Below are 27,084 nucleotides of genomic sequence, written 5' to 3'. Positions count from 1 at the left end.
CTTTATTGTGCCGCAATTTGTGTCCGACTATATTTTTATAGTGTAAATGTTTTTTACGCAAGTGATTAGGCTCCGTGTTATTTACTGTGCTTTTCCCGTATGCGTATTTCAAACCATCGCAACTGATTTGTGCGTCGCGTCCACATATTTGGCTATCTTTGGTTGTTTCCTTTATCTACTACCGTGATTGTGTTAGGGATACTTTGTAATTCTTGTGGTAGATTCGTATGTGAATACGCAGTTGGCTTTTATTTGTTTTCTTGTTATCGTCTTCCGACCTAAACTTGGATTGTGAGCCTCGTAGTCATTACTTGTTCTGCTGTGTTTTGTTACTCGCCAATTTATTCTGTATGACTCTTGTAGCCCCCTTACTCCGTTCTCTACAAAGGGCCTGTAAGGTTTTTAAAATAAACTTTAATATCGAATCAGTATTCATTAAAGACGTGTGTACAGTTCCTTTCAACGCGGTTTCTTATGCAAGAAATTTGATTGTGTTCCTGCATTTGAGCAACTTTCTAGTTCCTAGTTGCACATCTGCAGCGCAGTCACCTTACTGCGCATTAGTAAGACCGAAGTGCAAAGTGCTATATGTGTTGCACCTATAATAGACGAGCACCAAAATTGCAGTTAGACGTGTCTGGAGTTTGTCCGGTGCTGAAAAAAAAATTGTATAGGGGCGTTTCTTTGGATTCTGTTTACCTCCAGATAAACTGCTGCCGGCGGTATTCATATTCCAATAATATATGTAGTTCTATGTGAGTTTTAAATTTCTCACTTAATTTCGCTTGAGGATTCCGACACCATATTTTAAATAAGAAAAAATGAAATGTAACGTTAATGTATCGACACATTCCATTGTTAGAAGTGGAACTGTAACGCGTTCCTTTCGCAATAAAGGAACTTGTAACGGGAACTCGTTTCAAAACTGGGAAGGAACGAGGAACGGGCTTTCGTTCCTGTTTTGTGGGGAACGTGTAGAACACTGCTATGCGGTTAGTTTTAAAACTTGTGATGGTGATGGCGGGACAGCGGGGCGGTGTACCTTAGAAATCTCCAGTAAACGCAGCCCTGCGTACGGCAGCGCGCCGTACCAGTCGCAGGGCAAGTGCGAGGTCCAGCGGACAAGTTCCTCTTCTCCGTCACAGCACATTGGGAACTTGTTTTCTATCCGTGACTCTCCACCACGTTCAAACTTCGTCTGCTCGGAGCAACTTTGAACAATTGCAGTTATTGTGCTTAGAACTTCACCATAGAGTTTTGCCTTATAAAAACTATTAGGATCAAATTTGCACAAAGGAACATTTGAGTGCAGTTGGCCTTTCAGCGAAGTTAGAAGGACAGCAGAAGGCTTCTTGGAGCTCACTAGCGGCCATCTGCTGTGCTACAGTTGACCACAAGAGAATAAAGAACGCGGGTTAGGATTTGTAATCCAAAGATAAATACAAGGAAAAGTGGAGGAATTTTTCAGCATTTGCGAGAGAGTCGCGGCTTCTGTGATCAAGCTAACGATACGATACAGGTTAAAGATAGCACAGACCTATGCGCGAACAATGGCCTATGATGACAAGGCCATAGAAATCTTCTAGGAGGACGTCGAATAAGCAATGAATAAAGCAACAACGCAATTATTGACGACTGTGATGGGAGACTAGTATAGCGCAAAGGTCGGTAAGAGGCGAATGAGAGAAAGACCAGTGGGAAACATCGGAATAGACAATCGCAACAGTCCTGGAGATACACTGGTGGGATTTGCAGAGCGAAACCACCTGATGTTGGCGAACATATTCTTGTATAAAAGAATAAATAGGAAATGAAAATAGAAAAGTCTCTATGGTACAATAGAAAACGAGATTGACTTAATCTTAAGCGAAAAAACCGGTATCGTGCAAGACGTAGAGGTGTTAAGTAAGATTCTGACTAGCGATCCTAGAATGGTTAGGTGCAAGCTAAGGCTGAATATCAAAAGGGAAAGAAGGAAACTCGGAAAAGCTTGACAGGGAAAACATAGGATTAAGTATAAACCAGGGATACTTGAGCCTTTTGAGGTTTGCGGTTGATATTGTCTTGCTGAGTGAGACTGCAGAACGCATGCTTGAGGAACCGCAATCAGAAAGAACGGCCTTGCGGCTGAAAATAAATATGAAGAAATCTAAAGTAATCAGGAATAAGCGTGCAAGAAGCGACCTATTCAGCTTAGAAAACGAAGCGGCAGAAGCGAAAGAATATAACTACCTCGGAAAGATGGTTAGTGCTGACCCCAACAGCTAGACCGCTCTTTCAAGTTCTCCCAAATATTAAAAAGTAACCTACCTCTGTCCCTCGAACGAAAATTCTACCACCAGTGCATACTGGTTAGCGTCTGCAGGGTACATCAAAGCGATTCAATGTCCTAAAGATACATTTATCAATACCACTCTCCCATCCATGCTATCTAGCGATCCCAAAAAGTTTTGGCGTGTCATAAACCCAGGCAGTGAGCATACGATAACCCCTACCGATAGCTCTGGAGACGCTGTAGCCCCCGAGCAGTGCGCTTTCTTTCAACAATTGTTTCAGTCGCAATTTCTGTCGCACTATCAATGTTCCTGTGACACCTAAGAAATGCTATAACTACCCAATTATGTTCCCAACCATGATAGATTCTGTTGGTGTAGAAAACATAATTAAGTCCCTAAAACTTTCATCCGCCCCCGGTTGCGACCTGATTGCCACCAAGTTCGTTAAAGGTACCTGTTCTTACTCATCCATTATTCTTACTAAAATTTTTCAACACTCGCTTCACGAAGGCATATTACCAATCGAATGGAAGATTCGCAAAATTGTACCGTTTCGCAAGTCCGCTGACAAGCATTGCCCATTAAACTATAGACCCATCACGCTTACTAGCATTCCATGCAAAATATTTGAGCACATTTTGTCCTCTAACCTTGCAAGCTTCCTGGAGTTTAACTCCTTTTTACGCGTCACCAACAAGGCTTTAGGAAAACATTCTCGATCGAAACTTAGCCTGTAGCTTTTACACACAAATTAAATGTCATTCTTGATGACTCTAGCTCTGCCGACTGCATATTTATAGATTTTTCGAAAGCTTTTGTTAAAATCTGTCACAACTTACTCTTGCACAAAATAAATCAACTTAATATAGATCCCAGGCTTCTAACATGGCTCGAATGCCTCCTGACAAATCACTCTCAATTTCGTTCAGTTGATAATTTAAGCTCTGAGCCATGTGCCGTTCATTCCGGCGTACCACAGGGCTCTGTACTAGGTCCACTGCTCTTCCTTATATACATTAATGATTTACCTCCATGCATTAGCTTTAACACCCATTTGTTCGCGTTTCACTGCGTAATCTTCCGAGAGATAACTTGTGATGGCGATATAACCTCTCTTCAAAATGATCTTAACTCCATTTCTCTTTAATGAAAAACATGGCTCATGGAATAAAATAATATTAACTGTAAAGTTTTGCGTGTTCCGAGAGCAAACCATCAACTTCAAATCAACTTCACCTTGATAACACACCTATTCAATCTGTGACAAACTATAAATACCTTGGGGTGCATATAACAACTGATCTGACCTGGACTGTTCACTGGAATTACGTAATTAAAAATGCTAACCGAATGTTAAGTTATCTCCGCCGCAACTTTTCAATGGTCTCTTCTTACTTGAAACGTCTTCTTTACACTGCACTAATGCGTTCTCAACTTGAATATTGCGCTGCAGTATGGGATCCTAGTCATGCTAACCTAATACACTCTCTTGAAATGGTACAGAACAACTCAACTCGTTTTATACTTTGTAATTACAACCGGACCAGCCTTAACTTGCCTTCACTTCAATCCCGTCGTAAAATGTTTCGTGTCCACTTTTTTCATAAGCTGTTTCATCACCCATCGCTAGGGGGTGGTCTTATCTTGGTTCCTAGTTATATCTTACCTCGCCTGAATCATTCCCATAAGGTCGGGTTGCCTTTTTTGCAGGACTCACGCTTTCTCTCAGTCTTTTTATACCACCCACTTCTGAGGACTGCAACCGCCTACCCGCATCAGCGGCAATCATTGAAAATCACCTTCATTTCAAAAGTGCGTTAGCAAATTATGTGTAATTTAGGTAATCAAAGTATTGTATTACCTGATGTTGTGTTGTTCCTGTACAGTATTCATTTTCTTGTCGTTTTCCTTTCTTGGTCTAATTCTCATAATTACCATGCTTTTGTTTATTATAAAGCCTGTTAGCTAAAACTGTATAAGTAGGAACTTCTGCTCGATGTAAGACTCACAGCTGCATTTTGTAAAACTTTTGTGTTTTATTTTGCAACCACTTCCCTCTGTAATGCCTTGTGGCCCTGAGGGTATTGCAAATAAATAAATAAATAAATAAATAAATAAATAAATAAATAAAGAATAAATAAAAATATAAATAAATAAATACGGGCGGTGTGATATATGGAGCTTAAACTTGGCCGCTTACTAAACGACTAGAAAGCAAACTCAGGTCGGCTCAACGGGTCGTGGAACGAATATTGTTAGGAATAATACTGAGGCACAGGAAACAAGCTAACTAAAACAGAGAACAAACTACAGTAGAAGATATCATAGTTCAAATGAAGTAAAATGGAATTGGGCTGGCCACTCAGATTCAGGAACCGACAACCAAAGGACAATTAGGGAAACAGGGCGGATACCAAGAGATTGGTGTTGAAGAAGACGAGAGAATGAGCCTGTTGGAGGGATGAAAAAAAATTTTTTTTTTGGGGGGGGATAAACTGTGGACCAGATCAAGGCAGAACAGGAGCGGTTGAAGGTCAATAGGAGAGGCCTTCGTCATGTAGTGTACTTGAGTATGCTGCTGCTGCTTCTGATCATGATGATTATAGGATGATGAGTGATTCATGGGCCCCAAATGCCACGCAGAGTGAAGGCGCAGTGAAAATAAACGATCACAACTACAAATGCCGATGCTTCAGATTGCATGCACAGGTTGCGCAAGCACCTCTTGCACCTGCTTTGTATGGAATGACACCATGTTGCGCTTCCACAGACATGCACGCGGGAATGGTGCTAAAGGCCCCAACTCGCAAGATGAGACGAGACCACTTACCTTGTCGCAGTAGTCACAGCACCCGCAGCCGTCCTTGTGACTTCCACATGGGCACTCGACATAAGCACATTGCGCTTGGGAGCAGTCGACGCCATAGCAGTTGGGAACGCTCGTAGCTGATACGCTGCACAAGAACGGAGAGTAATGCAAAATAAAATTGCCCACTAGTGCTTTCGGAGATTCCACAATGCACGCGGGTATAGTCGGTATCGCAATATCATGGGCCGGCTCTTTTAGGAAGTCCATCCGCGTGTACCACTTCGAACGTATGTGGGTAACTTTCCTTCACCCCAGGACGACTTGAAGGGAAAGCCTGAGTGGCAATGCATTGATAGAGACCTCATTTACTTCGTTGCAAGTAGTGTTTTTAAGAGCGAGGTGACTTAGGACCTCCCTTTGTCCGTTGCTTGTCCCATGTCATTCGTGTACACAGTGCCGCGCATGCATGATGAGATTGAATTGGATTAGATTAAAGTGAATTGGATTTGATTGGATTAGATTTGAATTGTATATACTGTACACACGCGTTTTCACTCATTCACGTGCAGGAGTGGGCAATGCCACGGGTGATTTGCGGTAAGAACGATCGACAGTGTTTCGCCAACTCGCCATGATTCACTACGTGAAGGTGCGTGAATTTTTTCGTGGAAGCCCTGCCTCAATCTACTCACAATGCAACAGGCGCCGAAAGCAGCGCCATTCTGAGTTGTCTCCCCAAAAGGCATGCATCTGTACACGTTTGGGGAGGCATTAGCAAATTCGTAGATGTGCACTTTTTCTGCGTAGCTATTTTGACGTCCACCTTTGACATATCTTTCTTTTCGCGGCTTCGCTATTTTACTCCAAACCCTTCCATTCACGTGCACTCAAGTTAGCTTGTACGTCGCATTTCTGTAATTTAATTGGTCAGATGTGTCACATTATCCAACATTCCATATTCTCCCCTGTTTCAGATTCTCCCCTCTTTCAATTGGTGAGAGTCTCCCCTCTTTCACCTTGTCATCGCTATTTATTCACTGTGTCATTCACTTTCCATCCAGATTCGCTTTGATTCTCTTTGGTCTAACTAACCATCCACTTTCATTCATTTCCTTCGCCTTTGCTCTCTTCCTTCACTTTGAATCCGCCTAATTCATTGTCTGAGCCTCAATGTATTTGGCTATAAATTTTTATTTACTCTTGTTGAACATACTTCCCTTATGCTACTATTAATATACTTCGTAACCATGACTTGCCTTGATCCATCTATATTCAATTCGGCTCACGTAAATTCCCCTTCATTCCTTTAAATTTCCTTTATTACATTTATTGCGCACTGTCGTCAACTCTTAGCAAGTAATACTGTATCTTCCCGGACTCACTGCCTCTAAAGAAACAGAAAAATCAAAATACAAGTTGCTGTTGATGGATAGATTAGCTCACCGAGAACACGCGTATAGCCTCGTACGTGCAGCTTTTCTAAATTAAAGTATAAAAAATAGAAAACGTGGAGAGTGTAGTCGCCGCCACAGGCTCTACTGCGCAACATACACCTGAAGTTGTTCAAAATGCGTGAGAAATAGCTCTTCTAAACGAAGTGTAAGAAAGCGAAACCATGAAGATTGCAGTCGCCGTCACTGGCTAAACTGCGCAACATACACCTAAAGTGTTGGAAATCGCCTGAAAAATAGCTGTTCTAAATTAAAGCATAAAAAAGTGAAAAGTGAAGAGTGCAGTCGCCGCCACTGGCTATACTGCCCAACATTCACCTCAAGTGGTGCAAATTGCCTGAAAAATACCTGTTCTTAAATTAAAGTAAGAAAAGTTAAAAGTTAAGAGTGCAGTCTCCGCCACTGGCTATACTGCGCAACCGACACCTCAAGTGGTGCAAATTGCCTGAAAAATAGCTGTTACTAAATTAAAGTACAAAAAAGGGAAAAGGGAAGAGTGCAGTCGCCGCCACTGGATATACTGCGCAACATATACCTGAAATGGTTCAAATTGCGTAAAAAAAGCTTTTCTAAATTAAGGTATAAAAAGTGAAAAGTGAAGAGTGCAGGCGCCGCCACTGGCTATACTGCGCAACTGACACCTGAAATGGTTCAAATTGCGTAAAAATAGCTTTTCTAAATTAAAGTATAAAATGCGAAAACGTGAAGAGTGAAGCCGCCGCAACTGGCTATACTGGACTACATACTCCTTAAGTGGTTTAAATTGCGGGAAAAACAGCTTTTCTAAATAAAGTGTAACAAACCGCAACCTCGCAGATTGCAGTCGCCGTCACTCGCTAAACTGCGCAACATACACCTCAAGTGGTGCGAATTGCCTGAAAAAAAGCTGTTCCTAAATTAAAGTATAAAAAAGTGAAGAGTGAGGAGTGCAGTCCCCGCCACTGGCTCTACTGCTCAACACATACCTGAAATGGTTGAAATTGCGTAAAAATAGCTTTTTTAAATTAAAGTATAACAAAGTGAAGAGTGAAGACCTGAAATTGTTCAAATTGCGTAAAAATAGCCTCTCTAAATTAAAGTATAAAAAAGCGAAACGCGAAGAGTGCAGTCGTCTCCACTGGCTATACTGCGCATCATAGTCCTTAAGTGGTTTAAATTGCGGGAAAATAGCTTTTCTCAATAAAGTGTACCAAAGCGAAACCGCGAAGAGTGCAGTTGCCGTCACTGGCTAAACTGCGCAACATACACCTCAAGTAGTGCGAATTGGGTGAAAAAAAGCAGTTACTAAATTAAAGTATAAAAAAGTTATAAGTGAAGAGTGCAGTCGCCGCCACTGGCTGTACTGCGCAACATACACCTCAAGTGGTGCAAATTGCCTGAAAAATAGCTGTTATTAAATTAAGTACAAAAAAGTGAAAACTGAAGAGTGCAGGCGCCGCCACTGGCCATACTGCGCAACTCACACCTGAAATGGTTCAAATCGCGTAAAAAAAGCTTTTCTAAATTAAAGTATAAAATGCGAAAACGTGAAGAGTGAAGCCGCCGCCACAGGCTACACTGGACGACATACTCCTTAAGTGGTTTAAATTGCGGGAAAAACAGCTTTTCTAAATAAAGTGTAACAAACCGCAACCTCGCAGATTGCAGTCGCCTTCACTGGCTAAACTGCGCAACATACACCTCAAGTGGTGCGAATTGCCTGAAAAATAGCTGTTCCTAAATTAAAGTATAAAAAAGTAAAGAGTGAAGAGTGCAGCCCCGCCACTGGCTGTACTGCTCAACATATACCTGAAATGGTTGAAATTGCGTAAAAATAGCTTTTTTAAATTAAAGTATAACAAAGTGAAGAGTGAAGACCTGAAATTGTTCAAATTGCGTAAAAATAGCCTCTCTAAATTAAAGTATAAAAAAGCGAATACGCGAAGAGTGCAGTCGTCTCCACTGGCTATACTGCGCATCATAGTCCTTAAGTGGTTTAAATTGCGGGAAAATAGCTTTTCTCAATAAAGTGTACCAAAGCGAAACCGCGAGAGTACAGTCGCCGTCACTGGCTTTACTGCGCAACATACACCTCAAGTGGTGCAAATTGCCTGAAAAATAGCTGTAATTAAGGTAAAGTACAAAAAAGTGAAAACTGAAGAGTGCAGGCGCCGCCACTGGCTATACTGCGCAAGATATACCTGAAATGGTTCAAATTGCGTAAAAATAGCTTTTCTAAATTAAAGTATAAAATGCGAAAACGCGAAGAGTGAAGCCGCCGCCATAGGCTATACTGGACCAAGTTGTTTAAATTGCAGGAAAAATAGCTTTTCTAAATAAAGTGTAACAAAGCGAAACCGCGCAGATTGCATTCGCCGTCACTGGCTAAACTGCGCAACATACACCTCAAGTGGTGCGAATTGCCTGAAAAATAGCTGTTCCAAAATTAAAGTATAAAAAAGTGACGAGTGAAGAGTGCAAACCCCGCCACTGGCTGTACTGCTCAACATATACCTGAAATGGTTCAAATTTTGTAAAAATAGCTTTTCTAAATTAAAGTATAACAAAGTGAAAAGTGAAGACTTGAAATTGTTCAAATTGTGTAAAAAAAAGCTTCTCTAAATAAACGTATAAAAAAGCGAAGACTCGAAGAGTGCAGTCGTCTCCACTGGCTACACTGCGCAACACCGTCCTTAAGTGCTTTAAATTGCGGAAAAAATAGCTTTTTTAAATAAAGTGTAACAAAGCGAAAACGCGAAGAGTGCAGTCGCCATCACTGGCTAAACTGCGCAACATACAGCTGAAGTGGTGCAAATTGCGTAAAAAAAGCTTTTCTAAATTCAAGCAGAAAAAGTGAATACGTGAAGAGTGCAGACGCCGGCACTGGCTAAACTGCGCAACATACACCTAAAGTGGTTCATATTGCGTTAAAATAGCTGTTCCTAAATTAAAGTATAAAAAAGCGAAAAGTGAAGAGTGCAGTGGCCGCCCCTGGCAATACTGCGCAACATACACCTCAAGTGGTGCAAATTGCCTGCAAAATAGGTGTTACTAAAGTAAAGTACAAAAAAGTGAAAAGTGGAGAGTGCACTCGCCGCCGCTGGCTATACTGCGCAACATTTACCTAAAATGGTTCAAATTGCGTAAAAACCGCTTTTCTAAATTAAAGTATAAAATGCGAAAACGTCAAGAGTGAAGTCGCCGCCACTGGAAATACTGGGCCACATACTCCTTAAGTGGTTTAAGTTCCGTGAAAAATGGTTTTTTTTTTAAGTGTAAGAAAGTGAAACCCTGAAGAGTGCAGTCACCGTCACTGGCTAAACAGCGCACCATGCACCTCAAGTGGTGTGAATTGCCTGAAAAATAGCTGTTCCTAAATTAAATTTTAAGAAAGTGAAAAGTGAATTGTGCATTCGCCGCGACTGGCTATACTAAGCAACACATACCGGAAATGGTTCAAATTGCGTAAAAAAAGCTTTTCTAAAATAAGGTATAAAAAAGTGAAAAGTGAAGAGTGCAGTCGCCGCCACTGGCTATACTGCGCAACAGACACTTGAAATGGTTCAAGTTGCGTAAAAATAGCTTTTCTAAATAAAGTATAAAATCCGAAAACGTGAAGAGTGAAGTCGCCGCCACTGGCTATACTGGGCCACATACTCCTTAAGTGCTTTGTGGTGCATAAAAAATAGTTTTTTAAATAAAGTGTAAGAAAGTGAAACCCTGAAGAGTGCAGTCGCCGTCGTTGGCTAAACTGCGCTCCATACACCTCAAGTGGTGCGAATTGCCTGAAAAATAGCTGTTCCTAAATTAAAGTATAAAAAAGTGAAAAGTGAAGAGTGCACTCGCCGCCACTGGCTGTACTGCGCAACATACACCTCAAGTGGTGCAAATTGCTTAAAAATAGCTTTCCTAAATTAAGGTATATAAAAGTGAAAAGTGAAGAGTGCAGTTGCCGTCACTGGCTAAACGGCGCACCATACAGCTCAAGCGGTGCGAATTGCCTGAAAAAAAGCTCTTCCTAAATTAAAGTATCAAAACGTGAAAAGTGAAGAGTGCAGTCGCAGCCACTGGATGTACTGCGCAACATATACCTGAAATGGTTCAAATTGCATAAAAAAATCTTTTCTATAATAAAGTATAAAAAGTCAAAAGTGAAGAGTTCAGTTGCCGCCACTGGCTAAACTGCGCAGCATACACATCAAGTGGTGCGAATTGCCTGAATAATAGCTGTTACTAAATTAAAGTACAAAAAAGTGAAAAGTGGAGAGTGCAGTCACTGCCACTGGCTATACTGCGCAACATATACCTGAAAGGTTCAAATTGCATAAAAACATCTTTTCTAAATAAAGTATATAAAAGTAAAAGTGAAGAGTGGAGTCGCCGCCACTGGCTATACTGCGCAACATACACCTCAAGTGTTGCAAATTGCCTGAAAAATAGCTGTTATAAATTAAAAGTACAAAAAAGTGAAAAGTGAAGAGTGCAGGCGCCGAAACTGGCTATACTGCGCAACAGAAACTTGAATTGGTTCAAATTGCGGAAAAATAGCTTTTCTTAATTAAAGTATAAAATGCGAAAACGTGAAGAGTGAATTCGCCGCTACTGGCTATACTGGACGACATACTCCTTAAGTGGTTGAAATTGTGGGTAAAACAGCTTTTCTAAATAAAGTGTAACAAACTGCAACCTCGCAGATTGCAGTCGCCGTCACTGGCTAAACTGCGCAACATAAACCTTAAATGGTGCGAATTGCCTGAAAAATAGCTGTTCCAAAATTAAAGTATAAAAAAGTGAAGAGTGAAGAGTGCAAACCCCGCCACTGGCTGTACTGCTCAACATATACCTGAAATGGTTCAAATTTTGTAAAAATAGCTTTTCTAAATTAAAGTATAACAAAGTGAAAAGTGAAGACTTGAAATTGTTCAAATTGCGTAAAAAAAGCTTCTCTAAATAAAAGTATAAAAAAGCGAAAACTCGAAGAGTGCAGTCGTCTCCACTGGCTACACAGCGCAACACAGTCCTTAAGTGCTTTAATTTGCGGAAAAAATAGCTTTTTAAATAAAGTGTAACAAAGCGAAAACGCGAAGAGTGCAGTCGCCATCACTGGCTAAACTGCGCAACATACAGCTGAAGTGGTGCAAATTGCGTAAAAATAGCTTTTCTAAATTAAAGCAGAAAAAGTGAATACGTGAAGAGTGCAGACGCCGCCACTGGCTAAACTGCGCAACATACACCTAAAGTGGTTCATATTGCGTGGAAAATAGCTGTTCCTAAATTAAAGTATAAAAAAGCGAAAAGTGAAGAGTGCAGTCGCCGCCTCTGGCAATACTGCGCAACATACACCTCATGTGGTGCAAATTGCCTGGAAAATAGGTGTTACTAAAGTAAAGTACAAAAAAAGTGAAAAGTGAAGAGTGCACTCGCCGCCGCTGGCTATACTGCGCAACATATACCTAAAACGGTTCAAATTGCGTAAAAACAGCTTTTCTAAATTAAAGTATAAAATGCGAAAACGTCAAGAGTGAAGTCGCCGCCACTGGATATAGTGGGCCACATACTCCTTAAGTGGTTTAAGTTCCGTGAAAAATGGTTTTTTTTAAGTGTAAGAAAGTGAAACCCTGAAGAGTGCAGTCACCGTCACTGGCTAAACAGCGCACCATGCACCTCAAGTGGTGTGAATTGCCTGAAAAATAGCTATTCCTAAATTAAATTTAAAAAAAATGAAAAGTGAAGAGTGCATTCGCCGCCACTGGCTATACTAAGCAACATATACCGGAAATGGTTCAAATTGCATAAAAAAGCTTTTCTAAAATAAGGTATAAAAAAGTGAAAAGTGAAGAGTGCAGTCGCCGCCACTGGCTATACTGCGCAACAGACACTTGAAATGGTTCAAGTTGCATAAAAATAGCTTTTCTAAATAAAGTATAAAATCCGAAAACGTGAAGAGTGAAGTCGCCGCCACTGGCTATACTGGGCCACATACTCCTTAAGTGCTTTGTGGTGCATAAAAAATAGTTTTTTAAATAAAGTGTAAGAAAGTGAAACCCTGAACAGTGCAGTCGCCGTCGTTGGCTAAACTGCGCTCCATACACCTCAAGTGGTGCGAATTGCCTGAAAAATAGCTGTTCCAAAATTAAAGTATAAAAAAGTGAAGAGTGAAGAGTGCAAACCCCGCCACTGGCTGTACTGCTCAACATATACCTGAAATGGTTCAAATTTTGTAAAAATAGCTCTTACTAAATTGAAGTACAAAAAAGGGAAAAGTGAAGAGTGTAGTCGCCACCACTGGCTATACTGCGCAATAGACACCTGAAATGGTTCAAATTGCTTAAAAATAGCTATTCTAAATTAAGGTATATAAAAGTGAAAAGTTAAGAGTGCAGTCGCCGTCACTGGCTAAACGGCGCACCATACAGCTCAAGCGGTGCGAATTGCCTGAAAAAAAGCTCTTCCTAAATTAAAGTATAAAAACGTGAAAAGTGAAGAGTGCAGTCGCAGCCACTGGATGTACTGCGCAACATATACCTGAAATGGTTCAAATTGCATAAAAAAATCTTTTCTATAATAAAGTATAAAAAAGTGAAAAGTGAAGAGTTGAGTTGCCGCCACTGGCTAAACTGCGCAGCATACACATCAAGTGGTGCGAATTGCCTGAATAATAGCTGTTACTAAATTAAAGTACAAAAAAGTGAAAAGTGGAGAGTGCAGTCGCTGCCACTGGCTATACTGCGCAACATATACCTGAAAGGTTCAAATTGCATAAAAACATCTTTTCTAAATTAAAGTATATAAAAGTGAAAAGTGAAGAGTGGTTTCGCCGCCACTGGCTATACTGCGCAACATACACCTCAAGTGGTGCAAATTGCCTGAAAAATAGCTGTTATTAAATTAAGTACAAAAAAGTGAAAACTGAAGAGTGCAGGCGCCGCCACTGGCCATACTGCGCAACTGACACCTGAAATGGTTCAAATTGCGTAAAAAAAGCTTTTCTAAATTAAAGTATAAAATGCGAAAACGTGAAGAGTGAAGCCGCCGCCACAGGCTACACTGGACGACATACTCCTTAAGTGGTTTAAATTGCGGGAAAAACAGCTTTTCTAAATAAAGTGTAACAAACCGCAACCTCGCAGATTGCAGTCGCCTTCACTGGCTAAACTGCGCAACATACACCTCAAGTGGTGCGAATTGCCTGAAAAATAGCTGTTCCTAAATTAAAGTATAAAAAAGTAAAGAGTGAAGAGTGCAGCCCCGCCACTGGCTGTACTGCTCAACATATACCTGAAATGGTTGAAATTGCGTAAAAATAGCTTTTTTAAATTAAAGTATAACAAAGTGAAGAGTGAAGACCTGAAATTGTTCAAATTGCGTAAAAATAGCCTCTCTAAATTAAAGTATAAAAAAGCGAAAACGCGAAGAGTGCAGTCGTCTCCACTGGCTATACTGCGCATCATAGTCCTTAAGTGGTTTAAATTGCGGGAAAATAGCTTTTCTCAATAAAGTGTACCAAAGCGAAACCGCGAGAGTACAGTCGCCGTCACTGGCTAAACTGCGCAACATACACCTCAAGTAGTGCGAATTACCTGAAAAATAGCAGTTCCTAAATTAAAGTATAAAAAAGGGTTAAGTGAAGAGTGCAGTCGCCGCCACTGGCTTTACTGCGCAACATACACCTCAAGTGGTGCAAATTGCCTGAAAAATAGCTGTAATTAAAGTAAAGTACAAAAAAGTGAAAACTGAAGAGTGCAGGCGCCGCCACTGGCTATACTGCGCAAGATATACCTGAAATGGTTCAAATTGCGTAAAAATAGCTTTTCTAAATTAAAGTATAAAATGCGAAAACGCGAAGAGTGAAGCCGCCGCCATAGGCTATACAGGACCAAGTTGTTTAAATTGCAGGAAAAATAGCTTTTCTAAATAAAGTGTAACAAAGCGAAACCGCGCAGATTGCATTCACCGTCACTGGCTAAACTGCGCAACATACACCTCAAGTGGTGCGAATTGCCTGAAAAATAGCTGTTCCAAAATTAAAGTATAAAAAAGTGACGAGTGAAGAGTGCAAACCCCGCCACTGGCTGTACTGCTCAACATATACCTGAAATGGTTCAAATTTTGTAAAAATAGCTTTTCTAAATTAAAGTATAACAAAGTGAAAAGTGAAGACTTGAAATTGTTCAAATTGTGTAAAAAAAGGTTCTCTAAATAAAAGTATAAAAAAGCGAAAACTCGAAGAGTGCAGTCGTCTCCACTGGCTACACTGCGCAACACAGTCCTTAAGTGCTTTAAATTGCGGAAAAAATAGCTTTTTTAAATAAAGTGTAACAAAGCGAAAACGCGAAGAGTGCAGTCGCCATCACTGGCTAAACTGCGCAACATACAGCTGAAGTGGTGCAAATTGCGTAAAAATAGCTTTTCTAAATTAAAGCAGAAAAAGTGAATACGTGAAGAGTGCAGACGCCGGCACTGGCTAAACTGCGCAACATACACCTAAAGTGGTTCATATTGCGTTAAAATAGCTGTTCCTAAATTAAAGTATAAAAAAGCGAAAAGTGAAGAGTGCAGTGGCCACCCCTGGATATTCTGCGCAACATACACCTCAAATGGTGCAAATTGCCTGAAAAATAGGTGTTACTAAAGTAAAGTACAAAAAAGTGAAAAGTGGAGAGTGCACTCGCCGCCGCTGGCTATACTGCGCAACATACACCTCAAGTGGTGCGAATTGCCTGAAAAATAGCTGTTCCTAAATTAAATTTTAAAAAAGTGAAAATGAATTGTGCATTCGCCGCGACTGGCTATACTAAGCAACACATACCGGAAATGGTTCAAATTGCGTAAAAAAAGCTTTTTTAAATTAAGGTATTTAAAAGTGAAAAGTGAAGAGTGCAGTCGCCGTCACTGGCTAAACGGCGCACCATACAGCTCAAGCGGTGTGAATTGCCTGAAAAAAAGCTCTTCCTAAATTAAAGTATCAAAACGTGAAAAGTGAAGAGTGCAGTCGCAGCCACTTGATGTACTGCGCAACATATACCTGAAATGGTTCAAATTGCATAAAAAATCTTTTCTATAATAAAGTATAAAAAGTCAAAAGTGAAGAGTTGAGTTGCCGCCACTGGCTAAACTGCGCAGCATACACATCAAGTGGTGCGATTTGCCTGAATAATAGCTGTTACTAAATTAAAGTACAAAAAAGTGAAAAGTGGAGAGTGCAGTCGCTGCCACTGGCTATACTGCGCAACATATACCTGAAAGGTTCAAATTGCATAAAAACATCTTTTCTAAATTAAAGTATATAAAAGTGAAAAGTGAAGAGTGGAGTCGCCGCCACTGGCTTTACTGCGCAACATACACCTCAAGTGTTGCAAATTTCCTGAAAAATACTGTTATAAATTAAAGTACAAAAAAGTGAAAAGTGAAGAGTGCAGGCGCCGCAACTGGCTATACTGCGCAACAGAAACTTGAATTGGTTCAAATTGCGGAAAAATAGCTTTTCTAAATTAGAGTATAAAATGCGAAAACGTGAAGAGTAAATTCGCCGCTACTGGCTATACTGGACGACATACTCCTTAAGTGGTTGAAATTGTGGGTAAAACAGCTTTTTTAAATAAAGTGTAACAAACCGCAACCTCGCAGATTGCAGTCGCCGTCACTGGCTAAACTGCGCAACATAAACCTTAAGTGGTACGAATTGCCTGAAAAATAGCTGTTCCAAAATTAAAGTATAAAAAAGTGAAGAGTGAAGAGTGCAAACCCCGCCACTGGCTGTACTGCTCAACATATACCTGAAATGGTTCAAATTTTGTAAAAATAGCTTCTCTAAATTAAAGTATAACAAAGTGAAAAGTGAAGACTTGAAATTGTTCAAATTGCGTAAAAAAAGCTTCTCTAAATAAAAGTATAAAAAAGCGAAAACTCGAAGAGTGCAGTCGTCTCCACTGGCTACACAGCGCAACACAGTCCTTAAGTGCTTTATATTTGCGGATAAAATAGCTTTTTAAATAAAGTGTAACAAAGCGAAAACACGAAGAGTGCAGTCGCCATCACTGGCTAAACTGCGCAACATACAGCTGAAGTGGTGCAAATTGCGTAAAACTAGCTTTTCTAAATTAAAGCGGAAAAAGTGAATACGTGAAGAGTGCAGACGCCGCCACTGGCTAAACTGCGCAACATACACCTAAAGTGGTTCATATTGCGTGAAAAAAAGCTGTTCCTAAATTAAAGTATAAAAAAGCGAAAAGTGAAGAGTGCAGTCGCCGCCTCTGGCAATACTGCGCAACATACACCTCATGTGGTGCAAATTGCCTGAAAAATAGGTGTTACTAAAGTAAAGTACAAAAAAGTGAAAAGTGAAGAGTGCACTCGCCGCCGCTGGCTATACTGCGCAACATATACCTAAAACGGTTCAAATTGCGTAAAAACCGCTTTTCTAAATTAAAGTATAAAATGCGAAAACGTCAAGAGTGAAGTCGCCGCCACTGGCTATACTGGGCCACATACTCCTTAAGTGGTTTAAGTTGCGTGAAAAACAGCTTTTTTTAAAAGTGTAAGAAAGTAAAACCCTGAAGAGTGCAGTCACCGTCACTGGCTAAACAGCGCACCATACACCTCAAGTGGTGCGAATTGCCTGAAAAATAGCTTTCCTAAATTAAATTTAATAAAAGTGAAAAGTGAAGAGTGCATACGCCGCCACTGGCTATACTAAGCAACATATACCGGAAATGGTTCAAATTGCGTAAAAAATGCTTTTCTAAAATAAGGTATAAAAAAGTGAAAAGTGAAAAGTGCAGTCGCCGCCACTGGCTATACTGCGCAACAGACACCTGAAATGGTTCGAATTGCATAAAAATAGCTTTTCTAAATTAAAGTATAAAATCCGAAAACGTGAAGAGTGAAGTCGCCGCCACTGGCTATACTGGGCCAAATACTCCTTAAGTGCTTTAGGTTGTGTGGAAAAAAGTTTTTTTAAATAAAGTGTAAGAAAGTGAAACCCTGAAGAGTGCACTCGCCGTCATTGGCTAAACTGCGCTCCATACACCTCAATTGATGCGAATTGCCTGAAAAATAGCTGTGCCTAAATTAAAGTATAAAAAAGTGAAAAGTGAAGAGTGCAGTCGCCGCCACTGGCTGTAGTGCGCAACATACGCCTCAAGTGGTGCAAATTGCCTGAAAAATAGCTGTCTATAAATTAAAGTACAAAAAAGTGAAAAGTGAAGAGTGCAGTTGCCGCTACTGCCTACACTGCGCAACATATACCTCAAATGGTTCAAATTGCGTAACCAAAGCTTTTCTAAATTAAGGTATAAAAAAGTGAAAACTGAAACGTGTAGTAGCCGCCACTGGCTATACTGCGCAACAGACACCTGGAATGGTTCAAATTCCGTAAGAGCAGCTTTTCTAAATAAAGTATAAAATGTGAAAACGTGAAGAGTGAAGTCGCCGCCACTGGCTATACTGGGCCACATACTCCTTAAGTGGTTTAAGTTGCGTGAAAAAAAGTTTTTTTAAATGAAGTGTAAGAAAGTGAAACCCTGAAGAGTGCAGTCACCGGCACTGGCTAAACTGCGCACCGTACACCTCAAGTGGTGCGAATTGCCTGAAAAATAGCTGTCCCTAATTAAAGTATAAAAATGTGAGAAGTGAAGAGTGCAGTCGCCGCCACTGACTGTACTCGCAACATACACCACAAGTGGTCCAAATTGCCTCAAAAATAGCAGTTACTAAATTAAAGTACAAAAAAGTGAAAAGTGAAGAGTGTAGTCGCCGCCACTGGCTATACTGCGCAACAGACACCTGAAATGGTTCAAATTGCCTGAAAAAAAGCTCTTCCTAAATAAAAGTATAAAAAAGTGAAAAGTGAACAGTGCAGTCGCCGCAACTGGATGTACTGCGCAACATATACCTGAAATGGTTCAAATTGCATAAAAAAATCTTTTCTAAATTAAAGTATAAAAAAGTGAAAAGTGAAGAGTTGAGTTGCCGCCACTGGCTAAACTGCGCAGCATACACCTCAATTGGTGCGAATTGCCTGAAAAATAGCTGTTATTAAATTAAAGTACAAAAAAGTGAAAAGTGAAGAGTGCAGTCGCTGCCATTGGGTATACTGCGCAACATATACCTGAAAGTTTCAAATTGCATAAAAACATCTTTTTTAAATTAAAGTATAAAAAAGTGAATAGTGAAGAGTGGAGTCGCCGCCACCTGCTATACTACGCAACATACACCTCAAGTTGTGCAAATTGCATGAAAAATAGCTGTTAATAAATTAAAGTACAAAAAAAGTGAAAAGTGAAGAGTGCAGGCTATACTGCGCAACAGAAACTTGAATTGGTTCAAATTGCGTAAAAAGAGCTTTTCGAAATTAAAGTATAAAATACGAAAACGTGAAGAGTGAATTTGCCGCCACTGGCTATACTGGACGACATACTCCTTAAGTGGTTTAAATTGCGGGAAAAACAGCTTTTCTAAATAAAGTGCAACAAACCGCAACCTCGCAGATTGCAGTCGCCGTCACTGGCTAAACTGCGCAACATAAACCTCAAGTGGTGCGAATTGCCTGAAAAATAGCTGTTCCTAAATTAAAGTATAAAAAAGTGAAGAGTGAAGAGTGCAGCCCCGCCACTGGCTGTACTGCTCAACATATACCTGAAATGGTTCAAATTTTGTAAAAATAGCTTTTGTAAATTAGAAGTATAACAAAGTGAAAAGTGAAGACCTGAAATTGTTCAAATTGCGTAAAAATAGCTTCTCTAAATTAAAGTATAAAAAACCGAAAACTCGAAGAGTGCAGTCGTCTCCACTGGCTATACTCCGCAACACAGTCCTTAAGTGCTTTAAATTGCGGGAAAAATAGCTTTTCTAAATAAAGTGTAACAAAACGAAACTGTGAAGAGTGCATTCGCCGTCACTGGCTAAACTGCGCAACATACAGCTGAAGTGGTGCAAATTGCGTAAAAATAGCTTTTCTAAATTAAAGCAGAAAAAAGTGAACACGTGAAGAGTGCAGACGCCGCCACTGGCTAAACTGCGCAACATACACCTAAAGTGGTTCATATTGCGTAAAAAATAGCTGTTCCTAAATTAAAGTATAAAAAAGCGAAAAGTGAAGAGTGCAGTCGCCGCCACTGGCAATACTGCGCAACATACACCTCAAGTGGTGCAAATTGCCTGAAAAATAGGTGTTACTAAAGTAAAGTACAAAAAAGTGAAAAGTGAAGAGTGCACTCGTCGCCACTGGCTATACTGCGCAACATATACCTAAAATGGTTCAAATTGCGTAAAAACAGCTTTTCTAAATTAAAGTATAAAATGCGACAACGTCAAGAGTGAAGTCGCCGCCACTGGCTATACTGGGCCACATACTCCTTAAGTGGTTTAAGTTGCGTGAAAAACAGTTTTTTTTTAAGTGTAAGAAAGTAAAACCTTGAAGAGTGCAGTCACCGTCACTGGCTAAACAGCGCACCATACACCTCAAGTGGTGCGAATTGCCTGAAAAATAGCTGTTCCTAAATTAAATTTAATAAAAGTGAAAAGTGAAGAGTGCATACGCCGCCACTGGCTATACTAAGCAACATATACCGGAAATGGTTCAAATTGCGTAAAAAATGCTTTTCTAAAATAAGGTATAAAAAAGTGAAAAGTGAAAAGTGCAGTCGCCGCCACTGGCTATACTGCGCAACAGACACCTGAAATGGTTCGAATTGCATAAAAATAGCTTTTCTAAATTAAAGTATAAAATGCGAAAACGTGAAGAGTGAAGTCGCCGCCACTGGCTATACTGGGCCAAATACTCCTTAAGTGCTTTAGGTTGCGTGGAAAATAGTTTTTTTTAAATAAAGTGTAAGAAAGTGAAACCCTGAAGAGTGCACTCGCCGTCATTGGCTAAACTGCGCTCCATACACCTCAAGTGATGCGAATTGCCTGAAAAATAGCTGTCCCTAATTAAAGTATAAAAATGTGAGAAGTGAAGAGTGCAGTCGCCGCCACTGACTGTACTCGCAACATACACCTCAAGTGGTGCAAATTGCCTCAAAAATAGCAGTTACTAAATTAAAGTACAAAAAAGTGAAAAGGGAAGAGTGTAGTCGCCGCCACTGGCTATACTGCGCAACAGACACCTGAAATGGTTCAAATTGCTTAAAAATAGCTTTTCTAAATTAAGGTATATAAAAGGGAAAAGTGAACAGTGCAGTCGCCGTCACTGGCTAAACTGCGCAGCATACACCTCAAGTGGTCCGAATTGCCTGAAAAATAGCTGTTATTAAATTAAAGTACAAAAAAGTGAAAAGTGAAGAGTGCAGTCGCTGCCATTGGGTATACTGCGCAACACATACCTGAAAGGTTCAAATTGCATAAAAACATCTTTTTTAAATTAAAGTATAAAAAAGTGAATAGTGAAGAGTGGAGTCGCCGCCACCTGCTATACGACGCAACATACACCTCAAGTTGTGCAAATTGCATGAAAAATAGCTGTTACTAAATTAAAGTACAAAAAAGTGAAAAGTGAAGAGTGCAGGAGCCGCCAATGGCTATACTGCGCAACAGAAACTTGAATTGGTTCAAATTGCGTAAAAATAGCTTTTCTAAATTAAAGTATAAAATGCGAAAACGTGAAGAGTGAATTTGCCGCCACTGGCTATACTGGACGACATACTCCTTAAGTGGTTTAAATTGCGGGAAAAACAGCTTTTCTAAATAAAGTGCAACAAACCGCAACCTCGCAGATTGCAGTCGCCGTCACTGGCTAAACTGCGCAACATAAACCTCAAGTGGTGCAAATTGCCTGAAAAATAGCTGTTTATAAATTGGAGGACAAAAAAGTGAAAAGGGAAGAGTGCAGTTGTCGCTACTGGCTATACTGCGTAACATATACCTCAAATGGTTCAAATTGCGTAACCAAAGCTTTTCTAAATTAAGGTATAAAAAAGTGAAAACTGAAACGTGTAGTAGCCGCCACTGGCTATACTGCGCAACAGACACCTGAAATGGTTCAAATTCCGTAAGAGCAGCTTTTCTAAATAAAGTATAAAATGCGAAAACGTGAAGAGTGAAGTCGCCACCACTGGCTATACTGGGCCACATACTCCTTAAGTGGTTTAAGTTGCGTGAAAAATAGTGTTTTTAAATAAAGTGTAAGAAAGTGAAACCCTGAAGAGTGCAGTCGCCGGCACTGGCTAAACTGCGCACCGTACACCTCAAGTGGTGCGAATTGCCTGAAAAATAGCTGTCCCTAATTAAAGTATAAAAATGTGAGAAGTGAAGAGTGCAGTCGCCGCCACTGACTGTACTCGCAACATACACCACAAGTGGTGCAAATTGCCTCAAAAATAGCAGTTACTAAATTAAAATACAAAAAAATGAAAAGTGAAGAGTGTAGTCGCCGCCACTGGCTATACTGCGCAACATATACCTGAAAGGTTCAAATTGCATAAAAACATCTTTTCTAAATTAAAGTATAAAAAAGTGAAAAGTGAAGAGTGGAGTCGCCGCCACTGGCTATACTGCGCAACATACAACTCAAGTGGTGCAAATTGCCTGAAAAATAGCTGTTACTAAATTAAAGTACAAAAAAGTGAAAAGTGCAGGCGCCGCCACTGGCTATACTGCGCAACAGAAACTTGAATTGGTTCAAATTGCGTAAAAATAGCTTTTCTACATTAAAGTATAAAATGCGAAAAGGTGAAGAGTGAATTCGCCGCTACTGGCTATACTGGACGACATACTCCTTAAGTGGTTGAAATCGTGGGTAAAACAGCTTTTCTAAATAAAGTGTAACAAACCGCAACCTCGCAGATTGCAGTCGCCGTCACTGGCTAAACTGCGCAACATAAACCTCAAGTGGTGCGAATTGCCTTAAAAATAGCTGTTTCTAAACTAAAGTATAAACAAGTTAAGAGTGAAGAGTGCAGTCCCCGCCACTGGCTGTACTGCTCAACATATACCTGAAATGGTTGAAATTGCGTAAAAATACCTTTTTTAAATTAAAGTATAACAAAGTGAAGAGTGAAACCTGAAATTGGTCAAATTGCGTAAAAATAGCCTCTCTAAATTAAAGTATAAAAAGCGAAAACGCGAAGAGTGCAGTCGTCTCCACTGGCTATACTGCGCATCATAGTCCTTAAGTGGTTTAAATTGCGAGAAAATAGCTTTTCTCAATAAAGTGTACCAAAGCGAAACCGCGAAGAGTGCAGTCGCCGTCACTGGCTAAACTGCGCAACATACACCTCAAGTAGTGCGAATTGCCTGAAAAATAGCAGTTCCTAAATTAAAGTATAAAAAAGTTATAAGTGAAGTGTGCAGTCGCCGCCACTGGCTGTACTGCGCAACATACACCTCAAGTGGTTCAAATTGCCTGAAAAATAGCTGTTATTAAATAAAGTACAAAAAAGTGAAAACTGAAGAGTGCAGGCGCCGCCACTGGCTATAGTGCGCAAGATATACCTGAAATGATTCAAATTGCGTAAAAAAAGCTTTTCTAAATTAAGGTATAAAAAAGTGAAAAGTGAAGAGTGCAGTCGCCGGCACTGGCTAAACTGCGCACCGTACACCTCAAGTGGTGCGAATTGCCTGAAAAATAGCTGTCCCTAATTAAAGTATAAAAATGTGAGAAGTGAAGAGTGCAGTCGCCGCCACTGACTGTACTCGCAACATACACCACAAGTGGTGCAAATTGCCTCAAAAATAGCAGTTACTAAATTAAAATACAAAAAAATGAAAAGTGAAGAGTGTAGTCGCCGCCACTGGCTATACTGCGCAACATATACCTGAAAGGTTCAAATTGCATAAAAACATCTTTTCTAAATTAAAGTATAAAAAAGTGAAAAGTGAAGAGTGGAGTCGCCGCCACTGGCTATACTGCGCAACATACAACTCAAGTGGTGCAAATTGCCTGAAAAATAGCTGTTACTAAATTAAAGTACAAAAAAGTGAAAAGTGCAGGCGCCGCCACTGGCTATACTGCGCAACAGAAACTTGAATTGGTTCAAATTGCGTAAAAATAGCTTTTCTACATTAAAGTATAAAATGCGAAAAGGTGAAGAGTGAATTCGCCGCTACTGGCTATACTGGACGACATACTCCTTAAGTGGTTGAAATTGTGGGTAAAACAGCTTTTCTAAATAAAGTGTAACAAACCGCAACCTCGCAGATTGCAGTCGCCGTCACTGGCTAAACTGCGCAACATAAACCTCAAGTGGTGCGAATTGCCTTAAAAATAGCTGTTTCTAAACTAAAGTATAAACAAGTTAAGAGTGAAGAGTGCAGTCCCCGCCACTGGCTGTACTGCTCAACATATACCTGAAATGGTTGAAATTGCGTAAAAATACCTTTTTTAAATTAAAGTATAACAAAGTGAAGAGTGAAACCTGAAATTGGTCAAATTGCGTAAAAATAGCCTCTCTAAATTAAAGTATAAAAAGCGAAAACGCGAAGAGTGCAGTCGTCTCCACTGGCTATACTGCGCATCATAGTCCTTAAGTGGTTTAAATTGCGAGAAAATAGCTTTTCTCAATAAAGTGTACCAAAGCGAAACCGCGAAGAGTGCAGTCGCCGTCACTGGCTAAACTGCGCAACATACACCTCAAGTAGTGCGAATTGCCTGAAAAATAGCAGTTCCTAAATTAAAGTATAAAAAAGTTATAAGTGAAGTGTGCAGTCGCCGCCACTGGCTGTACTGCGCAACATACACCTCAAGTGGTTCAAATTGCCTGAAAAATAGCTGTTATTAAATAAAGTACAAAAAAGTGAAAACTGAAGAGTGCAGGCGCCGCCACTGGCTATAGTGCGCAAGATATACCTGAAATGATTCAAATTGCGTAAAAAAAGCTTTTCTAAATTAAGGTATAAAAAAGTGAAAAGTGAAGAGTGCAGTCGCCGCCACTGGCTGTACTGCACAACATACGCCTCAAGTGGTGCAAATTGCCTGAAAAATAGCTGTTTATAAATTAAAGTACAAAAAAGTGAAAAGTGAAGAGTGCAATGTCCGGTACTGGCTATACTGCGCAACATATACATCAAATGGTTCAAATTGCGTAACCAAAGCTTTTCTAAATTAAGGTATAAAAAAGTGAAAACTGAAACGTGTAGTAGCCGCCACTGGCTATACTGCGCAACAGACACCTGAAATGGTTGAAATTCCTTAAGAGTAGCTTTTCTAAAGAAAGTATAAAATGCGAAAACGTGAAGGGTGAAGTCGCCGCCACTGGCTATACTGGGCCACATACTCCTTAAGTGGTTTACGTTGCGTGAAAAATAGTTTTTTTAAATAAAGTGAAAGAAAGTGAAACCCTGAAGAGTGCAGTCGCCGGCACTGGCTAAACTGCGCACCGTACACCTCAAGTGGTGCGAATTGTCTGAAAAATAGCTGTCCCTAATTAAAGTATAAAAATGTGAGAAGTGAAGAGTGCTGTCGCTGCCACTGACTGTACTCGCAACATACACCACAAGTGGTGCAAATTGCCTCAAAAATAGCAGTTACTAAATTAAAGTACAAAAAAGTGAGTCGCCGCCACTGGCTATAGTCGCCGCCACTGGCTATACCTACTGCGCAACAGACACCTGAAATGGTTCAATTTTGCTTAAAAATAGCTTTTCTAAATTAAGGTATATAAGAGTGAAAAGTGAAGAGTGCAGTCGCCGTCACTGGCTAAACTGCGCACCATACACCTCAAGCGGTACGAATTGTCTGAAAAAAAGCTCTTCCTAAATTAAAGTATAAAAAAGTGAAAAGTGAAGAGTGCAGTCGCCGCCACTGGCTATACTGCGCAACAGACACCTGAAATGGTTCAAATTGCGTAAAAATAGCTTTTCTAAATTAAAGTATAAAAAGTGAAGAGTGAAGAGTGCAGCCCCGCCACTGGCTGTACTGCTCAACTTATACCTGAAATGCTTCAAATTTCGGAAAATTGATTTTCTAAATTAAAGTATAAAATGCGAAAACGTGAAGAGTGAAGTCGCCGCCACTGGCTATACTGGGCCACATACTCCTTAAGTGGTTTAAGTTGCATGAATAATAGTTTTTTTAAATAAAGTGAAGCCCTCAAGAGTGCAGTCGCCGTCACTGGCTAAACTGCGCACCATACACCTAGTGGTGCGAATATCCTGAAAAATAGCTGTTCCTAAATTAAAGTATAAAAAACTGAAAAGTGAAGAGTGCAGTCGCTGCCACTGGGTGTACTGCGCAAGATACACCTCAAGTGGTGCAAATTGCCTGAAAAATAGCTGTTCCTTAATTAACGTACAAAAAAGTTAAAAGGGAAGAGTGCAGCGCCGCCACTGGCTATACTGCGCAACATATACCTGAAATGGTAAATTGCGTAAAAAAAGTTTTTTTAAATAAAGAATAAAATGTGAAAACGTGAAGAGTGAAGTCGCCGCCACTGGCTATACTGGGCCACAAACTTGTTATGTGGTTTAAGTTGCGTGAAAAATAGTTTTTTTAAATAAATTATAAGAAAGTGAAAACCTGAAGAGTTCAGTCACCGTCACTGGCTAAACTGCGCACCATGCACCTCAAGTGGTGTGAATTGCCTGAAAAATGGCTGTTCCAAAACAAAGTATAAAAAAGTAAAAAGTGAAGAGTGCAGTTGCCGCCACTGGCTGTACTGCACAACATACGCCTCAAGTGGTGCAAATTGCCTGAAAAATAGCTGTTTATAAATTAAAGTACAAAAAAGTGAAAAGTGAAGAGTGCAATGTCCGGTACTGGCTATACTGCGCAACATATACATCAAATGGTTCAAATTGCGTAACCAAAGCTTTTCTAAATTAAGGTATAAAAAAGTGAAAACTGAAACGTGTAGTAGCCGCCACTGGCTATACTGCGCAACAGACACCTGAAATGGTTGAAATTCCTTAAGAGTAGCTTTTCTAAAGAAAGTATAAAATGCGAAAACGGGAAGGGTGAAGTCGCCGCCACTGGCTATACTGGGCCACATACTCCTTAAGTGGTTTAAGTTGCGTGAAAAATAGTTTTTTTAAATAAAGTGAAAGAAAGTGAAACCCTAAAGAGTGCAGTCGCCGGCACTGGCTAAACTGCGCACCGTACACCTCAAGTGGTGCGAATTGTCTGAAAAATAGCTGTCCCTAATTAAATATAAAAATGTGAGAAGTGAAGAGTGCAGTCGCTGCCACTGACTGTACTCGCAACATACACCACAAGTGGTGCAAATTGCCTCAAAAATAGCAGTTACTAAATTAAAGTACAAAAAAGTGAAAAGTGAAGAGTGTAGTCGCCGCCACTGGCTATACCTACTGCGCAACAGACACCTGAAATGGTTCAATTTTGCTTAAAAATGGCTTTTCCAAATTAAGGTATATAAGAGTGAAAAGTGAAGAGTGCAGTCGCCGTCACTGGCTAAACTGCGCACCATACACCTCAAGCGGTGCGAATTGTCTGAAAAAAAGCTCTTCCTAAATTAAAGTATAAAAAAGTGAAAAGTGAAGAGTGCAGCCGCCGCCACTGGCTGTACCGCGCAACATACATCTCAAGTGGTGCAAATTGCGTGAAAAAGAGCTGTTACTAAATTAAAGTACAAAAAAGTGAAAGTGAAGAGTGCAGTCGCTGCCACTGGGTATACTG

General features: G+C 40.2%; 1 protein-coding gene across 1 annotated transcript in view; it reads right to left on the bottom strand.

The window, feature by feature from the left end:
• LOC144158249 (8.6 kDa transglutaminase substrate-like) overlaps positions 1 to 27,084 on the bottom strand; it is a 48,075-nt gene that overhangs the window by 8,275 nt on the left and 12,716 nt on the right. Inside the window, exon 3 of the mRNA XM_077688987.1 lies at positions 5,107 to 5,230. Coding sequence (XP_077545113.1) covers positions 5,107 to 5,230 — 124 coding nt within the window. The remainder of the gene's footprint in view (positions 1 to 5,106; positions 5,231 to 27,084) is intronic.

This window comes from Haemaphysalis longicornis, unplaced genomic scaffold (assembly GCF_048455015.1).
Source record: "Haemaphysalis longicornis isolate Haplotype H1 unplaced genomic scaffold, Haemaphysalis longicornis Haplotype H1 scaffold_10, whole genome shotgun sequence".
NCBI lineage: Eukaryota > Metazoa > Arthropoda > Arachnida > Ixodida > Ixodidae > Haemaphysalis > Haemaphysalis longicornis.
This window is presented reverse-complemented; position numbering and strand designations above follow the sequence as displayed.